Source organism: Trichoplusia ni, chromosome 7, assembly GCF_003590095.1.
Source record: "Trichoplusia ni isolate ovarian cell line Hi5 chromosome 7, tn1, whole genome shotgun sequence".
In the NCBI taxonomy this organism is placed as follows: Eukaryota; Metazoa; Arthropoda; class Insecta; order Lepidoptera; family Noctuidae; genus Trichoplusia; species Trichoplusia ni.
The window spans coordinates 11,755,509-11,774,676 of NC_039484.1; the positions used below are offsets into that span (position 1 = coordinate 11,755,509).

The 19,168-nt window shown below is 36.6% G+C and overlaps 1 protein-coding gene across 2 annotated transcripts in view; it reads left to right on the plus strand.

The window, feature by feature from the left end:
• Positions 1-19,168, plus strand: part of LOC113495761 (centrosomal protein of 164 kDa) — a 24,172-nt gene continuing 5,004 nt past the window's right edge. Inside the window, exons 1-22 of one of the 2 annotated variants that reach the window (XM_026874681.1) lie at positions 1-248; positions 583-696; positions 1,225-1,336; positions 2,268-2,415; positions 4,724-5,174; positions 5,530-5,743; positions 6,129-6,448; positions 6,813-6,998; positions 7,273-7,465; positions 7,598-8,495; positions 8,729-8,906; positions 9,008-9,165; positions 9,817-10,014; positions 10,622-10,722; positions 11,097-11,274; positions 12,548-12,638; positions 14,273-14,344; positions 14,944-15,013; positions 15,748-15,881; positions 16,681-16,838; positions 17,454-17,588; positions 18,995-19,136. In XM_026874681.1, the coding sequence (XP_026730482.1) occupies positions 636-696; positions 1,225-1,336; positions 2,268-2,415; positions 4,724-5,174; positions 5,530-5,743; positions 6,129-6,448; positions 6,813-6,998; positions 7,273-7,465; positions 7,598-8,495; positions 8,729-8,906; positions 9,008-9,165; positions 9,817-10,014; positions 10,622-10,722; positions 11,097-11,274; positions 12,548-12,638; positions 14,273-14,344; positions 14,944-15,013; positions 15,748-15,881; positions 16,681-16,838; positions 17,454-17,588; positions 18,995-19,136 (4,198 nt within the window). In that variant the 5' untranslated portion in view covers positions 1-248; positions 583-635. Of the gene's footprint in view, positions 697-1,224; positions 1,337-2,267; positions 2,416-4,723; positions 5,175-5,529; positions 5,744-6,128; positions 6,449-6,812; positions 6,999-7,272; positions 7,466-7,597; positions 8,496-8,728; positions 8,907-9,007; positions 9,166-9,816; positions 10,015-10,621; positions 10,723-11,096; positions 11,275-12,547; positions 12,639-14,272; positions 14,345-14,943; positions 15,014-15,747; positions 15,882-16,680; positions 16,839-17,453; positions 17,589-18,994; positions 19,137-19,168 lie in introns of both variants that reach the window. The other variant, XM_026874682.1, reaches the window with a different exon arrangement.

Sequence of the window (19,168 nt, forward strand, 5' to 3'; positions counted from 1 at the left end):
ATGTAGTTTTGCACTCCGAGCTGTTTACTAGAATACATCTTCCATAAACCTCATTTTGTTTAATTACATTTAACTTTATAGTAATATAACGGACCAATGAAGTAAACGGTCTGTCTGTATTTTATGAGGATAGAAGTTAAGAAAATATAAGGAATTTTTGAGTTCCAACTAAAACAGGGACGGGCCAAAACTATATCTACACACTATTCGGAACGGATCGGAACGAAGAGCATAAAACTAAAAAACTCGTAAGAAAAACAAGTCTTCTCCCTTCTAATAAAAGAAAATTATTTCATTTTCAAATTAGAATGCTTTCAACGTAACCCATGCGAATATTCCTTCATCATTTATCTTTTTTTTGGTAAATCGCTCACTAACGACAATACTCACATTATATACAACTTAGTTTTTATTCTGTATATCATGGTTTATTTTATTGCAGTCTGTGATTGCAAGTATTGAGTTTGTCAAAAAGAAAACTCGTAAAATTTGACAGAATTTTCCTGTGTGCGGAAGGTGTAACGTTAGCCGACTCGAAATTAAATTTAAATATGCCTTATTTAAAACAAAACATTTTAACAGAATGTTGCAGCGAGCAAGGTGTAATTAGAATGAAATAATAATATGGTGGCAGAATGTCTTCGCCTGTGGTGTGCCGTGAGATTTTTGATGAAAACAGTCAACCATCGGCCGAGGGTTTGTAGTTTGTGCAGTTTTTTTTTTAATTCTGAATAAAACTTTTGTGTTCTACGTAAGATCCTATCTGTTTTTACAATGCCCGTAAAGATTGGGAGTATAATAATTTCTTTATTACGAGTTTTTAAACCTTGTTTGTGTAATCAATTGACTTTGTATTGATTTTATTTTTCGTCGTTGTTAATGTTTTGAATGCAAAAAATAAAATAAAAATCATTTATGCCGCAATAATTTTGCACTGGCTGCTTAATAATATTATAAATTGAATGGGGAAGGGAAAATATATTATCTGCTGAGAGTAGTTTTGTTTAGTTAGGACCTAGATTCGGTTTTTGGTCAAATAGTTGTTAAAATGTAAAAATAAAAATTATTAGTGACTACCTGTAATAAAATGATATGAACTCACAACACAAATTCATTGAAATCCTGACTACCAAGAAAATATCTTATAAGTGATAATTATATTACAGCAGCACAATCAAAAGTTTGTAAGGTACATTCAAGAATTACATAAGCTTAATTTTTTAGAAATCTCTGACTATGCTCACCAACTGGGCATTGATCCGGAGAGTGAGAGCCATCTCCTTCCTCTGGCTAAAGATGGGCTCATGCAGGCCCTCCCAGCACCATGGAAAGCTTAGTAAGTTCTTGTTTGTGTTTTAATTGTTGTGTATAATTTTATGGTCATTTTAAATCTGTACATCAGAGCTTTTTGACTTGCTTCTGGTGTTTATACCTCTATGTAGCATTCTAAAGACAATTCTTTAGTACTTTTACAAAAAAAAGCAGTTAGGCAGAAAATACATTTATTTTTCCCAAAAGATTACCTAAATCGCTTAATAAAGTAATGAACTATTTTATTATTTATAATAAAATTTCACTCTGTTATGTGAATTCAAGTTTAATAGGGAGATGTAATAAGTTTTAACATTAATAATATCAGATTGTTGAACTGAAAAGCATACAATTGGCCTTATGGCACTAGGATAATGTACAAACAGTATCCATAGATACAGATAAGGCACAACAGATTTTGATAACATTTTGTTTTCATGGAAAAATAACAGCAAGAGCATTGTACTCATAAACATCATATATAAGCTTTTTATACTTTTCTCTATATACTACAATTAGCCAAAATCTATATGCAATTGATTTTTTGAACCAAAATACATTACCATTGTAAAAAAGGTTTGGTACCTTTTTTTACAATGGTAATGTGTTTCAAATGTCTAAATAATTCTTAGTTAAATATAACAATCTTACATTTATTCAATATGTGTTTGTAATTTGTATAAATAGGCTTACCCCATTGTTTGCCTACCTAAACCAATGGCTACAGATTTATGTCCACACACAATAGAAAATTTATGTTACACTTCTTTGTTCTATTTTATGATATTTTAAGATACGGCTAATTAGTATTATTTTTAGGTTCAGTATCGTATTCTGTAGTGTATCATTTAGGAATTTAGGCAGAATGATTTAAAATGGCCTTTTGCAAATGGCTTTTTTATATTGTATATTGTAATATGTTCTATTTTAAACATAAACTTCTCTGACTTATACAGTTATGACGAAAAGATACAATCACACTACTACTACAACGAGGACACTAAGAGCACACAGTGGGAGCACCCGCTGGACAATGTATACAGGGAGCTTGTGAAAAAGGCGCGCGACGCTTCTATGCAAGATGACACCTGCGCATCTGTTCAGGTAACATTATCATAAACTATTAGACAATACAATGGTTTACTCACGAGTACTAATCAGGATTGCCCAACTAGTTTCGTAGAGTCGAGTTCGAATCGCAACCCCGCCGCGTCAGCTCATGATTAAGGACTCTGGTTGGGTCCGTACTAGTCGGGTAGTCCCGATAAATACTCGTGAGTGAACCGTTGCATCAATTGATAATGAATATTTCTCATGATAATAAAAATAGTGATGATCTCAATAAAAATATCGAGAACTCCTTAATTTGTACTGCTCTGTTCTGCTTGACACGGTCCTCCTCCCAAATTCTTTCATAAATGGCTTTCGCCCAGTCGTTGCAAGTTGCGGTATTTGTCGAGGCCGTCTCGCCACCTTTTTCGTAGCCGGTCTCTATGGCGCAGGCCGCCGTGTTTGAATGTAATCTTTAATGAAATTAAAAATAAATCAACTTCAACGCTTTCGTAAATATGAAACCCTTTTTCTCATCATTTAATGATATTAATTGTACTCTAATTGTATTATTTTTTTCTTCTACTATAAACACATTTTAAAATTCGATTGCGGCCTATTTAAAGATTTTAGTACAGTACTTAGCAAATAAATATCCTCATTTATTAAAAGAAGAAAACCTCGTGAGACTAAACGGGAAATTGCTGACGTATTACATCAATGTTTCCCTAGAGTAACAGCTCTGCTGTTGCACAGACATACTTTCTTTGATATAAGTCAAATGTAATTGGTAAAGAGCCTTGGGAAATCAAAGTTCTAGACATGTTAGCCTAACATAGGATAAGTGGTTGAGTTGCAATCGATTTGTTGATAGTTAACGTCTGTCGCATTACGGATAGGTTTTTTTATAACTTTGCTTTCCAAGAAACACAAACATCAAGAACTCAATAATTTGTAATTTCGAACGACCTAATAAATGATCCGCTACAATATGTAGCGATGCGATTAGTGTCATAGCTAGTCACTCTCTTTTTTATCTTTAATTTGTTTTGTGAAGGTTATAGTTTTTATACCTGTTTAACGGCACGGTTGAAAATCTTCCGCCTTTCTAGCTGAGCCACGACCTCCTCTAGCTCCACTTGCTGTTTCTAGTGTATACTGTAAATACCTATTGAAGTAGGACCTTCGTGACTACAATATACTGAAATAGTAAAATACGAATTAAGTTCTATAAATAATGTGAATTATTCACGATTTCTGAATAGTAATTCCGTCAATATGATTTACTCATGCGCCGCGTTGCTATGTTGAAATGTTGTAGTTATTAATATTTACAGGTATTCCATTAACTGCCTTCGCAATAACGTTACCTTTCTCGTAATGGTCAGATATTAGACGCCTTTAGATAGCACCTAGGCCTAAAGCCTTTTCTTTTTTTCACCGATTTATTTGTCAACTAGCTATCCGCGGCTTAACCTGTATGACTGTCGATTATCGCTTAACAGTGATCTGTAAATTAAAGGTATCCTTTACCCCCATACAAAATTATAGCAAAATTAGTTTAACCGTTAAACCTCGAAGACCTAAAAACAAACACTCTACAACAACTCACTTACGTTTTTATAAATTCGTATGTGATTGTATGACAATTTTCAGCAGTATTCACCTCTACTGAAGAAAACCTAATTTAAAATGAATAAAAAATATTTTGTAACATAATGACTGAAACGTTGCTACCGGCTCGACGCTACCATGTATAAATAAATAAACACTTTATGGTCTTAGTACCGACGACTCAAAGTCTTTGATAACTTAACCACATAGAAATATTGATTATTTGTTCATTACTTTAGGTATGTCGCTACCGTTGCATGTCCAAGGTTGTCCCCAATTGACACCTCCGGATGCCGCTTTTATTGCGTGATAACATTGTTAAACCCTATTAACCTTTTAATTGAGCGAATTGGACGCGCCTGTGAATAATAATTACCTTTGTGTGTGTGGAGTGAAACAAAGCATGGATTTTTAAGACTTACGTGTACTTGAGTGGTTTTCGTTTGATGTTTCTTGCTAAGTGATGTTACCTTATGTTTCGTCTGTAGGTACAATGTCGATGTCTTTTTTTTTAAACATTATGACTTATCTGTTTAACTTATTTGTCTAAATATTACAAAGATAATGTTTGTTGGGGTAAACATCCTCTATTTTTTGTTTTGCAAGAAATAGTCGGTCAGATTTTGGGCAAAAATGTGTAAACTAAACTGGATTGTAGTATTATAAGTTCAAGACGTATTTCTTCTACCTACCTTCTATTGATGGTTGAAATTAAGTAATTTTTAACATACTACAATAATATCTACAGGAACTACTCACATCCGAAGAGAACACCAAAAACTTAGAGCGAGTTGAAACAAAAGTCGAAAGCGATGAAGAGCTTAGCACAGACAGTGAGAACCATGCTTCAGACGTCAGGGAAAACGCCACGCTCACGGGACCAAGAAGGCTGACACCATTAGGCAGGCCCCCACCATCCCCTCTCTCCAGACTTGACAAGAAACTAAGTGACACGCGAATATCACCCTTAAGACGAAGCGTAGACGGATCACTATCGGGAAAACCAAACCTCATGAGAAATACTTCGGACAGAGACTTACTGAGTCGCCCGGCCTTTGGAGCAGAAAGACCCAAACTATTGTTTAAACAACAATCAGAAATTATTGACCTGAAAATGCATGTTTTGAATAGTCCCGAAGAAGAAAATTTCAGTCCGTTATTAAAAACCAGTAAAATAGATAGGGGGTTTCCATTGACAGGTAAAATATCAATAAATTTCGTATATTATATCACTCACATGATAACAGTTTTTAAATCCAAACATTTTTTTCCAATCCAATCTTGTGAAATTTCGTTATGATTCATATAAATACACACCAAGAATCTTATCTCGTTAAATTTTGCCTTGTCGCTCATTACACTGCTCGCTTCGTGTTTTATGCCTGGACTTTTATTTAAGTTTCTTTTTACAAAGCGTTTATTACCTTGCAAAGTTTTGCAGTGTTTTAATTTTAACTTATTATGGTAATCAAACATTGACAAGTACATAGATTTAGCAGATAAACTTAATGTCCGATTAGAAATTTTCTATGATCTGTATCTGTATGATTCCAGGCAAAGGCAACATGTTTCTCAAAATATCAAAATCCGACCTACCCAGTCCTGAAACGGACAAATCGTTTCCTTTAGATTCCGTTACTAAGAGTGATCCGCCTAAAGGGATACTGAGGGAGAAATTATCAGAAACATTACATAAAAAAGTAGACAGTATTATTATTGGAAGACACAAACAGCCTTCTAGCTTCGAAGAGGATCGAAAAAGTGTCAGGTAAGAGACATTTTATATTTATTAACATTTTATATAAATGTGAGCATACATTTCTTGTCATCCGGATAAAACGGCAGTGATTACATATTTGTTTAATAATGGTTTACTCACGCGTATTTGTCGGAACAGCTCGACTCGTTTCGGATCCACCGGCATTGGGTTAGCTGTCCAAAGCGAGTCGTGAGTTCCATTCGCGATAAATACGTGTGACTAAACCAAAGTAAAATATTTATGAATCTGCCTCACAAAAGTTGTTTTAATAATATGGCAGCACTGTTCAAAAAACAATCTGGCTTTGTTGTTAAGTCTAACATCACATGAACCTGTACCATTATCCCGGAACTTAAAAACATATCGTCTCACATAACTTAATATTTGCTTTTAGGTTTAAACTGGAGAATCTGCCTGAACCCACAGTTAGTCCGGGATCGAACAGTTCATCGGAACAGAACGACGGTCAAAGTTCAATAATATCAGCAGCTCCGACAGTCCCGCAAATCCTATCACCTATAATACCATCATCACCATTAGTTCCGTCATCACCACTTATCCCATCACCGGTATTATCTCCGCCACAAGTTCCGTTAAATCAGATTGTGTTGAATCCTTTGGCTGCAAGGCCCCCGTTACCTCCGCGACCGATGGACAGTCCAAGGGAAGTGAAGAGCTTGTCTGGATCTGAAAGGTCTATTGGTGATTCTATTGGTAAGTACTTTTTGATTAGTTTATTCTGTATTTAGGGTAAGCTAATGACTCAGTTTTGAAGACTTTATCGAAAACTCTGCTGTGTTAGTTATTTTAACACTGTAATTTGTATGAATGTACACATTAATTTTGAAAATAATGATAAATATGAAATTTTTGAAACCTATTGTTGCAGCCAATATTAACTTTAGCCATGTGTCTAAATATAGGTTAAACCATTATGATGCCTCTAAGATAGATACCTCAAAATTCCGTCTAAATAGCTGTCTAACTAATATTTAGTTCAAATCCTACTGCTCTGTACTGTGTTATCATGCTTTACATATTAATTTACCTAACAAGTTACTATAATAACCGCAAACAGACCAAGAGATCCCATCACCGCCTCAAAATCTCCTGCTTCCCGAAGTCCCGTTATCACCAGTTGTGTCCCCTACTCCGATACAACAGCCCGTCAAACCAAGATTCCTAACCCCTCTTGTACCGAGACCTACTCCACTGCCATTGTTTAATAAGCAAAGCTCGTCCAATTCTGAAAGTGATTCGGACGGTATGTGCGGAATAAGTTTTATAATTTACCCGTAGTTAATAGTAGGTTGTCTTACCCACAATTTATTATATAAAATACATTCGAGTAAAGTATGTGTTAGGCTTATATCGATTAAAACTTGCCGAGTGTTACACCTTATTTCCTTGTAGTTGTATTTTTCCTTCAATTGATGCTTTGACATCCAATATCCAGTAATTTGCTACACCATCTTTACGAAAATTGGTACTGTGTAATAAATTGAGATTAATCGTATAATACATAAAATGACTTACAGATAGCGATAGCCACACTAGAGGAACATCACCACGTCGCCGTATCCTCAGGCCACCGCCCGGTGATTATATAAAGCCAGACTTGTTCCAGAAAAACTTTCAAAAGATATCGGATCTGGTCAGACCGGGTGATATAGAAACAGTGCCTGTTAGTTTGGAGGAACCTGTGTTTTCGGAAAAGGAGGCTCGGCCCAGGTATGTGAAAAATATTTTAGAAGATTCTGAATGTCGTGAAACGGCAGCGCACCCAGAAATTACATCTTCATTTAGCGAAACGTTATCACCCAAGACATAAAAATACATTATTAAAGACTTCCCTTTTTTCAGGTCTCCAATGATACCACAAAAGAGTAAAATATCAATCAATCTAATGGAGAGTATAGAGTCTGAAACATCAATAGATTCCCCTGATAGGGAGTTTGCCAACTTAGATTTAAATGACTTGGATGATTCCAATGAAAAAGATAAGCAAATTAACGAAAAAGAATTTGAGAAAGAGATTTCTAAATCTGAGGATACGTCTGAAAAGAAGTCAAGTGCGGACAAACCTCGCTTAGCAGATAACATTCAAATACCCCAGATAAAAGTTCCTACCCTAGATTTCACAAAAGTTTCAGATTCAGATGATTCGAAGAAAACGTCGATTCGGGACGATGAATCCAAATCAAAATCTCATGACACACCCATTATAAAATCTCCACAAATTAAAGTTTCACCAACTTCTAGCATAGGATCAGATATAAGGTCCCCGAGATTAGACTATGCCAAGCCTTGGAGTCCATTATCTACTTTCAAGCCGTTGAATAAGTCAGTATCGCCACAGATTAAACCATCGGATTCCGCTTCGAGTTTAGGCAAAGGACTGACAAGTCCAAGGTTGGATGGAGTGATAATATCACAAGGGAAATCCAGTTCTGATAATGTTGTTGTTGTGTATCAATTCGAGACTCAAGAGGAGTCTTTCCCAAAGCCAATCAAGTCACCTTTAATACCTGATATGGGTACAAGAGACTTAATAGAAAGAAACAAAGCCGATGAGAGAAGAAGACTGGAGTTAGCTTTACAGAAGGAGTTGGAGAGTATAAGAGTTGAGTGGTCGGTTAGAGAGAGAAAGTTAAGGGCTGAGTTAAATGAAGAGTTAAGGGAAGCAGAAGATAAGTTTATAGCCGAGAAGAGAATGAGATTGAGTGAGCAGGCTGAACGACATAGGAGGGAAATGGAGGAGGTAATACTTAGACACACTTACATATAGCTCTTAACTTCGATATGAGAAAGTAGGTCATAATATATTGCCTTAGAAAGTCGAAGTGTAACAACTAAAATCTGTCAAAGCTTGGCTTATAATTATGTATTACATTGTATGTATTAAGAATCACTGCTGTAATTCCATGGTGTACAATAAAGAATATTCTATTCAAACGCAATAACCGACTTTCATTACATTTATTTTGATTTCAGTCTTTAGCAAAAGCCGAACAGAATCACAGAGAGACTTTAGAGAAAGCTACTTCAGAATTAGAAGCTCGGTGTAAACATGATCTCGAGTTCGCTGAGAGGCAGCATATCGAAAATATGAACAAGTTGCATCTACAGAACAGAGAGAAACTGTTGGAACAACAGCGCCAACTGGAAATAGGTATAAAAATATATTTGCTTAGCTGACTGACAGCCACAGTTTATTTTTTTACCCATAAACTTTTAGATAGAATTCCAAAATAAAACGTATGTATCTTACAGAAAACGAACGCGCCTTATCTGAGTTAAGGGACCAACTGCAAGCCAATTTGAACAAGGAACGAGGGCGTATGATAGAAGAGAACAGAGCTACAATAGAAACGTTAAGAGAAGAACACACTACTAGAGTTACAGATTTGAGACACGATTACAGGGCTGAGGTTTGTACCTATACATTATTATGTCGATTTTAACGTTTATCGTTTATTTTTATAGTAACTATCGTGAGAATAAGTCATTCATAAATGATACAACGGGCACTTACGATAAATAAATACCCTTGAGTAAATCGTTATATCATGTAGTAGGTAATAATATTTGTTAGGTTAAGTAGGTAAAGTGTGTCAGTAACTGCTGACTTACAAGCCCTTGGCTCTGTGATTGCGGTCTAGAGGAAAAGGTACTTTATTAAAGTCGCTTTGTTGACGCGTTTGACAGTATGTATTGTTTATGATACTATTCCATACTTTTTCCTTTTTTTAGCTTGTCAAATTGATGAAATTAAAAAAATGTGTGCCCAAAGAGGTATAAGAAGGGAAAGAAATATGTATCTATTTGGGATAGAGTTACTTGTTATTTATGCTAAGGTGATTATCTATTTGTATAACTGTTTTCTCACGCACATTTAACGGGATAGCCCGACTCCACGCTCATGAGTAAGGACTCCAGGTTTGAAACTGGTTATATTAAAATGTATGATACTACCTATAGTATTCACGAAGCTCGTCGGTAAATCCCTGCAAACGTATCCTGACTCTCATATGAGGTTAAGCCCTAGTTTTCTCACGGCTCGTTGCTCTGATGCTGGCCAGATCGAGCGGCTGCGGCGGCAGCAGGCGTGCCACGTGGAGGAGGTGCGCGCGCGGCTGGCGGGCGAGCGCGCGGCCGCGGCGCGCCAGCGGGACCCGCGCGACACGCGCGACCCGCGCGACCTCCGCGACGCCCGCGCGCTCAGCGACAAGTACCGCTGTCTCAAGGAGAAGTACGTGCGCCTCAAGCATGACGTCAAGGTAAGCAATACTCATATGCATTATACGAGAGACTCCTCCTGTGCGACCCTCAAAAACTCCCATATGGGGGTTTTGTTTCCTTAAACGTTCATCGCTCCTGGGAATATAGATAGAACGAGAATGAATGCATGGCACCGGAATTCATTTCCACATTACGATATTTCACCTCTTTCGCTTGGAAGAACCCCACAAACTTTTTTTTAAATACGACATCCCCATTTACGTATTTAATTCTTGTGTCACGGGGGTTTCACAAATATTCCAGTCACATACCTGAGACACCCAAACTCAGGAAAAGCTTTCATGAATCAAACAAATGCTCTACGCGAGGACACGTTGCGCTCAGTGGTTTCGGCGTTCGAGGGTGACAAGCCCTCTATTCGTACTCTAAAAATATGCATTCATTCACTTCAAATTTTATGTACAAGTTGGCTAAAGCACATTTGATTGAAAAGCAAAGCTTTTGTTTGATTTTAACCTGTGTAAAGTCGACGTATCCCTAAATCTTTTACACGGTAGCAACCAGTCATTAGTCTTTAATTTATACTCCGAAACTTAATGGAAGACTTATTAAAAAAAATAAGAACTAACGAAGCTGGTTTTACAGATGTCAATAGAACGCCGAAACAAAAGACGTGAAATGAGCATGACTACAGGATCGGAAACAGAGAAATCGAATTCACACAAAGCGAACCAGTCTTTAGAGAGGTAAGTTTAAGTAGCCAAAGAAGCAATAACAGTCGTTAGTGTTAAGCTTGTAAGACAAATTCGACACATATGTATTGTGAGTTGTGAAAAATGGCGATGATTAGTGAAAATACCTACATACCTAGACAGACTTTTTATGAAACAAAACTCTTGCACTAGGTAATTTAATCACTATGCCGCGAGGAGTTTCGCACACTTGCAAGTCCAAAAGTTATCAATAAAATATATTTACGGAACATCTTTACTGTTCTTCTTCTAAACATTCTGGAACTTTGACAATTGTGTCATTAATTCATGCCTTTTCGAAATTATATAAAAACCTTTTAATTGTAATTTATGAATGACACCTGTTTATAGCAATATCTTAATTGCAGATGTAAAGAATTAAACGAGACTTCAGTCAGTGCAGTAGTCGAGCCAGAGCCGCCTCGCGCTCGCATCAACAACAATATCAGCGTTAAGTACAATGATAACGAAACATCATTCTCCGATAGCAACGCTCACAAACCTATGGACAATAATAATGAGGACTACAAACTTAGGAGAGATAATGTAAGTATCGTATAGGTAATAATAATAATATTCCACAACTCTCTCACAACGCCATCTAGTCTCAAACTATGCATGAGTATTATGAGTACTACTAGACAACTGATAAACTTACTTTTTTCTAAATACATACTTATTCTAAATAAATAATACACGAAATTGGTCCCTGGTGGAAATCGAACTCACGACCTTCGATATAGCAGTCAGGGCCACCAACCACTAAACCAACGGGCCAGTCAATTAGCATGGACACCCGCTTCTTCGGGGGGAGGGAACTTATTAGTATCGAGTCGATCGTCGAACAAAATTTAGTCGACGCAGAAATTTTTCCTTTCTATTTCTCTGGGATGAATAGGTAATGACTTCAACTCATGCCGAGGGCACGGCGCTTTATCTGGGGTATGTCGGACTCTCCCTAACTATAAAGATTCCCCTACATCTGCCTACGCTAGAGTCACGGTATCGTTCACGCATGCCCTCCGCCACTATGGCAAACGCAGAAATTTCTCCTATAGTCCGATTTTTAATTCGAGGCAGTAAAATGACATTTTCAGTGTGGCAGGTTTTTAATTCCAAATAAATAGTTATGTGTTAGAATCGACTTATTACAATCAAAAGTTAGTCGAGCTTACATATTTTTATTCAGATATCAAATTAGCTCTGTATAAACAAAATATATTTACGACAATTAATCAAAAGACATGCACGGTGACTGTTTTTAAATGTAAAAAAATAATAATATTAATTTAAATTTATAAAATTAAAGCCAAATGCGGTGCTGGTATAAGACGAAGCACCTTACCATGCAAGAAAAGTCGAGCGCATCCAACTCCAAACTGGATGAATTCTGACATTATGCAGTGGTTGGATGAAAAAAATAATTTAATATCAACTTACAATTATAAAAGCTCAATTAATAGAAATAGTAAATTTTTCACACATAATAAAATAAAGCATGACTAAATGTCATCGTCGTAGTAAGATTTCCAAACATCACTATTGTAGCGGGTCACCCTTTTTTGTATAAATGAGAGATGCAATTGTCATTTTACTGCCTCGAATTAAAAATCGGACTATAGATGTTTATGCCTGTTTCATGTGGGCATTGAAGCAACAGCAATCGCGATATGTAGTCATCCCTTTTTTAAATCTAGTAGTATTTCGAATTATACCAGGTTTACATTTTACAGTAAATTATTTTAAACTGTTTCTCGATAATAATATATAAAAAATATTGCAAATGAATACTTACGTCATATTGTCCTGTGTGGTCCAGAGCCAGCCGCCTGGCGCGGGGCTGGGTCCGCGGCGCGCGGGCGTGGCGTTCCGCTCGCCGCCGCGCCGCCGCGAGCGCCACACTGATACAGGTGACAACATGCTATAAGTACGGAGCTATACTTGTATTCTCTACTACTACACGCTTTTCTTAACGGGAACTGTAAGCGCGTGCAAACTAAACCTATAGTCGGCTGCCCGCGTAGCGCAAATTACTAAAGTAAGGCAACCAGACGAGATAAAAAACGTAAACAAGCGGACCTTATCATTCGTACGCTCAGTTATGGCGTCAGATGGTCGATGACAGCTGTCGTTATGTGTTTTGTGGTACAAGAAAGCAGTCAGTACGGTAGTTGTCAACATGTCCGCCATGTTGTGAATTAATTCACTCTTTCATTTTTGACAAAATTCATAATAGTTTTATTCAAATAAAAATGTTATGAACCCCTGAAAATTTGTTTACATTCTTTATCTCGTCTGGTTGGCCTTACTATACGTGGCATAACGAATAAGCGTAGCTTCATATAGACTCATTCAACTTCATATAGTGTGTAGAAAAATTTATGTATGGAAATACATTCCACTGCGTAACTCTCGGTTACAATTGGTGGCTGACTATACGTTTAGAGTGAACGCGACCTAAACAACTAATAAATAGAACTGAAAATTATTAATTCTTTTTTATGGCACGCCTAGTGTAGTGATCCATTGGCACCACAGATTGGCCTATTTTGGAATGGTTAAATTTCATGTCTGGTTACTAGATATTTTGTTATGATATACCTAATTATTAATTAGAACTTAGTTATTAGAAAATCTTAATTATAATTAAATATTGTTTGATTAAAAATGGATAATAGCAATTTTTCATTTGTTACTAAAGTATAGAAAATAGCCAAAGCCAATATCAATGAAATGCAGGCTTTATTGCTTTGAGTTAAAATTGAAAATGTTATACACGGTGATTTTTTAGTCCTCGTACAAAAGCAGCCCAGTTAATGCATCCGACGTAAAATACTCCTAGGCGCGATTTTTTTTATGATCAACTAAGGTAATAGGTACGAAGAAAAATGAAACAAGAGAAATCTGAAACATACTCTTAAAAATGATAAAAAACGCCGCCGCCCGCGCCCCTCACCATTGTTACAAGGCTCAGACCGCGATCGCAACAGAGCTGTGTTTCTAAAACTACGAATTGCATTATAATATTGAATAAAAATTGCATTTTAAATTTATTCAAATCTCATAAATACCTATTTTTTTATCATGAACGTGTTCTAGTCATTAGATACATGAACTGGGCTGCTTTTGTAAGACGACTAAAAAATCACGGTGTATACAAGAATAGCTTAAGTTGCGATATTTCTTTCAACGCCTACTGAACGACCGATCAGATATCCTGGTATAAAAAAAATCTAGTTTTAATTAAATGTGGTTCTATTATCAAATTAATTTATACAGTAGAATCGTTTTACATTAAATTTCGTGTTTTTTTTTATTTAGAAGCTTAATGTCGATGGCTTTTATGATTATGCGCAATCAATCTTAAAAACCGTTTAATTTTGTCCCTAATCTGCCTAAGTCAAAGTATCTAGAAATTTTCTCGTATGAGTTAAATATGTAAGTACGCGCTCAAATGTAAGTTGATTTAATCTAACGATCTTATCACCATTTAAGGAAAGAGTTATCGCCTAAAGCCAAAAAAATACAATTAGTTTGTTTTTAGGTGCCACAACAGACTGCCAAGATTCATCAGACGCCACGACAGCCGATGAAAAACCTAAAGAAAACATAAACGGTGAATATTTTACACTGAAATATAAGTTAATCTAGTGTTTAAATGAATTGTTTCATTGAGAGGATGTAATTATGTGTCTCTGAAATTAGGGAGTAAAAAATTAAAAAAAAAAACACGTTTTTAAATGCCACTCGATACAAATTTTATCACAATCGGTCCAGCCATTTTTATAGTTTTAAAATTGCAGTCATTGAGTTCGAAGCTACCCCGAAAATTTCAGCCTACTAGCTTATCAGGAAGTGCTTCAAATTAAGTTGCAAAAATGCAATCGGAACAACCAACAAACAAGAAAAGTGAGAGTATAAAAACGTGGGAAAATGAGCGCCTTATTCAATTTTAGAATCCTAAGGGCCGATTTTTCAATAGCCAGAAAACTTTTATCTGACGAATATGTTTGACGTTTTGACAGCTTTTGTATAGGAAATAATATGTCAAACGGCCATATTTATTCCTCAGATAGAAGTTATCTGGCGATTGAAAATTCAGCCCTTAAAAATATAGTTTTTATTATTTATGTATTCAGTTCGTTTCATGATAAGTAATCAAGTCAAAAATATCGTACATACAAAAATGACTAATATCTTACGTTTTTGTTTCAGGCCATGGAAGACGCAGATGTTTCACAAGATTAAAATCAGCTTCAACGTCACGATTGAATTATTCACCAAAGTAAGTGATAGAAAATAACTTCTGATTTTTTTCTGTACCGACCACAAACATCAAATTTTTATATCGTATGCTCCAAAAATATGAAGAGTCTAACCCTTGACGCAGACGGTATATTCTTGATTTCGCCAAACTTTAGCTATAAAGAGGAAAAGTACAGAACCTTAAATATGTGGAGCCGAAGTACATTTATGCTGCATACCTGGTATGTAGATCAGTAATGGTAAAGGCACTTTGATAAAATATGTTACCAAACTAGATTTCAAAATATTTTTTAGGAAATTTGCTATAGAGACGGTGACTTCAAAATGCATACGCCCAAAGTATCTTTGACTTATTTATTTTGATGCTCACTGTTGACGTGATTTTCGGTAGTGCGAGGTGATCTTTTGAGTTATTTAAATACTTCAAAAATTAGGTTTTCAGTACCGCCGGTATATTTTATTCAATTATGTCGACTATTCGGAGATTTTTTTTCAAAGTTGTCCTACTACTACTATCCTGAGGATTATTCATTATTAAATGATATAACTACTTTCTCACGCGTACTTATCGAGATTGCCCGACTAGTTTCAGACTCAACAAGACTCCCTTATCATGAGCTGATGCGACGGCAGTGTCTAGTCGGGCAATCTCGTTAAACATGCCTGGGTAAACTGCTGCATCATTTAATAATGTTTGTTTTTTGTACAAAATATTAACTTGCATTTGCAATCGTAATGTTTGTTTTTCCTCAGGCGCGGTGAAGGCTGGTCGAGTCCGTTAGAATCTCTTCGGCAGCAACTAAGAAAACTCGACGATTTAGAAGATCAGTTCCCAGATTTGGCTTGTCAACCGGCTTATAGTCTCCGTTACCCGTTCTCTGAAATAGGTAACGATTAAATTGATATATTGTGTAACATGGTTGGTTACGTAAGGTTTAATAATACTCATTGACTGCACGGGTAACCGAGTGGTTAAGGTTACCACGCCAAACCCACAGAGCCCGACGCAAAATAACAAATAGTAAATCAAAACAAAATGGCGAACTTTTCCCCAGGATAGTAATCTCACAATCATAATCTCAATCTTTTCATTGTCATAAAAATAATTTCTGACTTCAACGCAAGTCAAGCATTTTTGATGTAACTTTTCAATAGAATGAGAAGCTATAGTAAGGCCAATCCGACGAGATAAAGAATGTTAACAAATTTGCAGGGATTCATAACATTTTCATTTGCATAAACTATTATAAAGTTCGAATTTTGACAAAAATTAAGGAATGAACTTGTACACAACATGGCGGACCTAATGTAGACAACTGACGTGCTGACTGCTTTCTTGTACCACGAAACATAACGATAGCTATCATCGATCAACTGACGCCATAACTGCGCGGATCAGTTAAAAGGATCGAAGGATAATAATCCCTCGCTATCGCAATGTAACTCAGTATCGGTCCGTTTGTTTACGTTTTTTTATCTCATCTCGTTGGCTTTACTATACATTGTCTCGGGTCTGGGTGTTTGTGGTGCCTTCGTTGTATCTGAATTCCATAACACTAGTGCTTTAGCAACTTACTTTGAGTTCAGAATAATGTATGTGATGTTGTCCGCATATAATATGCGTACTGTGTTCCAAGCTACATTAAGTTCCCTATTACAATATGCGTACTGTACCCGCCGGGCCAGGCGCGGTGGGCGGCGCGGACAGCCCCGAGCTGGAGTTCGTCCGCCACCGCGCGCTGGTGGAGCGCGAGGGCATGCGGCGCGCGCGCCAGGCGCTCAAGCGCCGCTCCGCCGCGCTGCGCCAGGCCAGGGAACACGGCGCCGCGCTGCCGCCGCCCGATGTATGTAATACACTACTAAATAATAATATATATAGCTAGCTCCTAAAGAAGATGAACGCGACCTACTACATATAGCTTATAAAGATGAAGAGGGACTTTCTATAAAACTAGCTGTCCCAGCGAACTACGTACCGCCGTACGTTGTCGATGATCACAGTGGAGACAAAATATTAAGGGTGGACAACCCTTATCACTTAGGGTGATGAAAAATATGATGTAAAATCGTCAAATAACTACTTCCGCTTTGGGTTAAGCAAAAAGGAGTTTCAGACTTCTACTGTCTACAGGCAAAAATAGGCTAAAACCGTTCGTTCGATTAAAAATAAACTGATCATTAAAAAAAGTGTAATATACGAGTATCTTGAATTGGAAGAGGCGCCAATTTTATTAAAAAAAATTGACGCGGATTCATAATATGGTGTGTTATAAAATATAAGTAATGTTAAAATTCTCTTTATTTTAATAACATTTACAAACGAAAAAAAATATGACCCGACTAAGAATAACGTTCGTAAACTTAGTACGTGCAGCACGTAATACTTAATCATTCATTTAACCTTCCATAGAACCTCTCTGTTTTTGTATAGAATCGTTTATAGTTGTAAATGAAAACAGGAGGAACGTGAAGTGACAGAGCTCGAGGTGGCATTACACCGAGCGCGAGCTTTGCTCGGGGAGAAGGAAATAAGGCTGCGGCACATCGAGCGCGCGCTCAAACGGCTGGCTGATGCCCACCCGCCGCTCATCCAGGTTGATAGATGATATGCGACCTTATCTTTCCAAGTTCATTTTTCGTTATTTTTTGTCATGCTGCCGACGCTCATACTTCTTTAACAGCAGGATAAATTCGACTCCATGCTCGCTGTATCTAAGTTAAGCTTTGGTCATTTTTTATCATGCTGCCGACGCTCATACTTTTTACTAGAAACTGCAGGATATATTCGACCTCATGCTCGCTGTATCTAAGTTAAGCTTTGGTCATTTTTTATCATGCTGCCGACGCTCATACTTTTTACTAGAAACTGCAGGATATATTCGACCTCATGCTCGCTTTTTCTAAGTTCATTTTTGGTTATTTTTTGTCATGCTGCCGACGCTCATACTTTTTACTAGAAGCTTTAGGGTCAATTCGATCACATTTTCGCTGCGTAAAGTTCATTTTTGGTTATTTTTTGTCACCGAAGCTCATATTTTTTTGCTAGAAACTGCAGGGTAATTTCGATTTCATGCTCGCTGTTTCAAAGTTCATTTTTGGTTATTTTTTTTTACTAGAAGCTATCTCTTAATCTTTTTCTCGCTCGATTTAAGTCTGTTTTTGGTTATTTTGGACGTGCTGCCGTTCGTACATTTTTTTTTAAATATCATTACAACCTCCGATTATTTCATCTGATTGTATAATTATGTCGCCGCTCGAGCATCTTGCTTGTGAAGTGTTGAATGTGAATTTACGATTTTTTTTCTTTATGTGTAATGTATTTTATTGTTTGAAGCTGTCGTATTTACGTTGTTGCATCGTTTTAGTAACTGTTCTGTGTTTATCGTTCTCGTTACTCTTAATATTTTTACTCCTTTCTTTTTGTAGTAGTAGTAATAGATGATTATTGCCAAACAACACATTTGAGTTGTGGCGTGAAGATGTATTGTAAACTATTATTAACGAACTTAATGATTGTATTTATGGTATATTCATGTTGAGCATGAGAAAATATGAAATCGAAGGAAACAGGGATACTCAAAACATATTAAAAAAAATGTTTTCGTTATCTCAATTGGTGATCTTTACTCTTAGATTAAACAAAAAAATTATTTACATCATAAATTAAAACATAACTTCTCATGTGATCGTGAATAGGCTAACGTTAAGGACAAAATGTTATTTAAACCATCTTATTGCGTTGTAAAATTAATTACTTTCTTAATATTTTGCAAAGTCTTCTACAATTCAAATTTTATCTTTTGTGACTTAAATTACACAATTTTAAACTACCTAATATTTAAACTTATCAGAGGGTCATTAGTTTCTGACACAAGACCTCAATTATGAGCCGATGCGGTAGTGGGTTCAGCGCCCCTTCATCTTTAGCTCATAATTGTATCATCAAAGATTGAAATACTTTCAAGAAACTTGCTATATTATTATTATTTATTGGTATTAGGAAGCAACAACGAGCGAAGCGTCGTCGGGCAGTTCAGGAGCGCCGGCGGAGGCTGGCGGCGCGGTACTGCGGTCCCTGCGGGCGTTACACGCTGATGTACGGGATATATGGCGGGCACTCGACGCGCGACGACCACACACTGGTATATGCCCTTTTATTTTGTTAAGGCGGGAG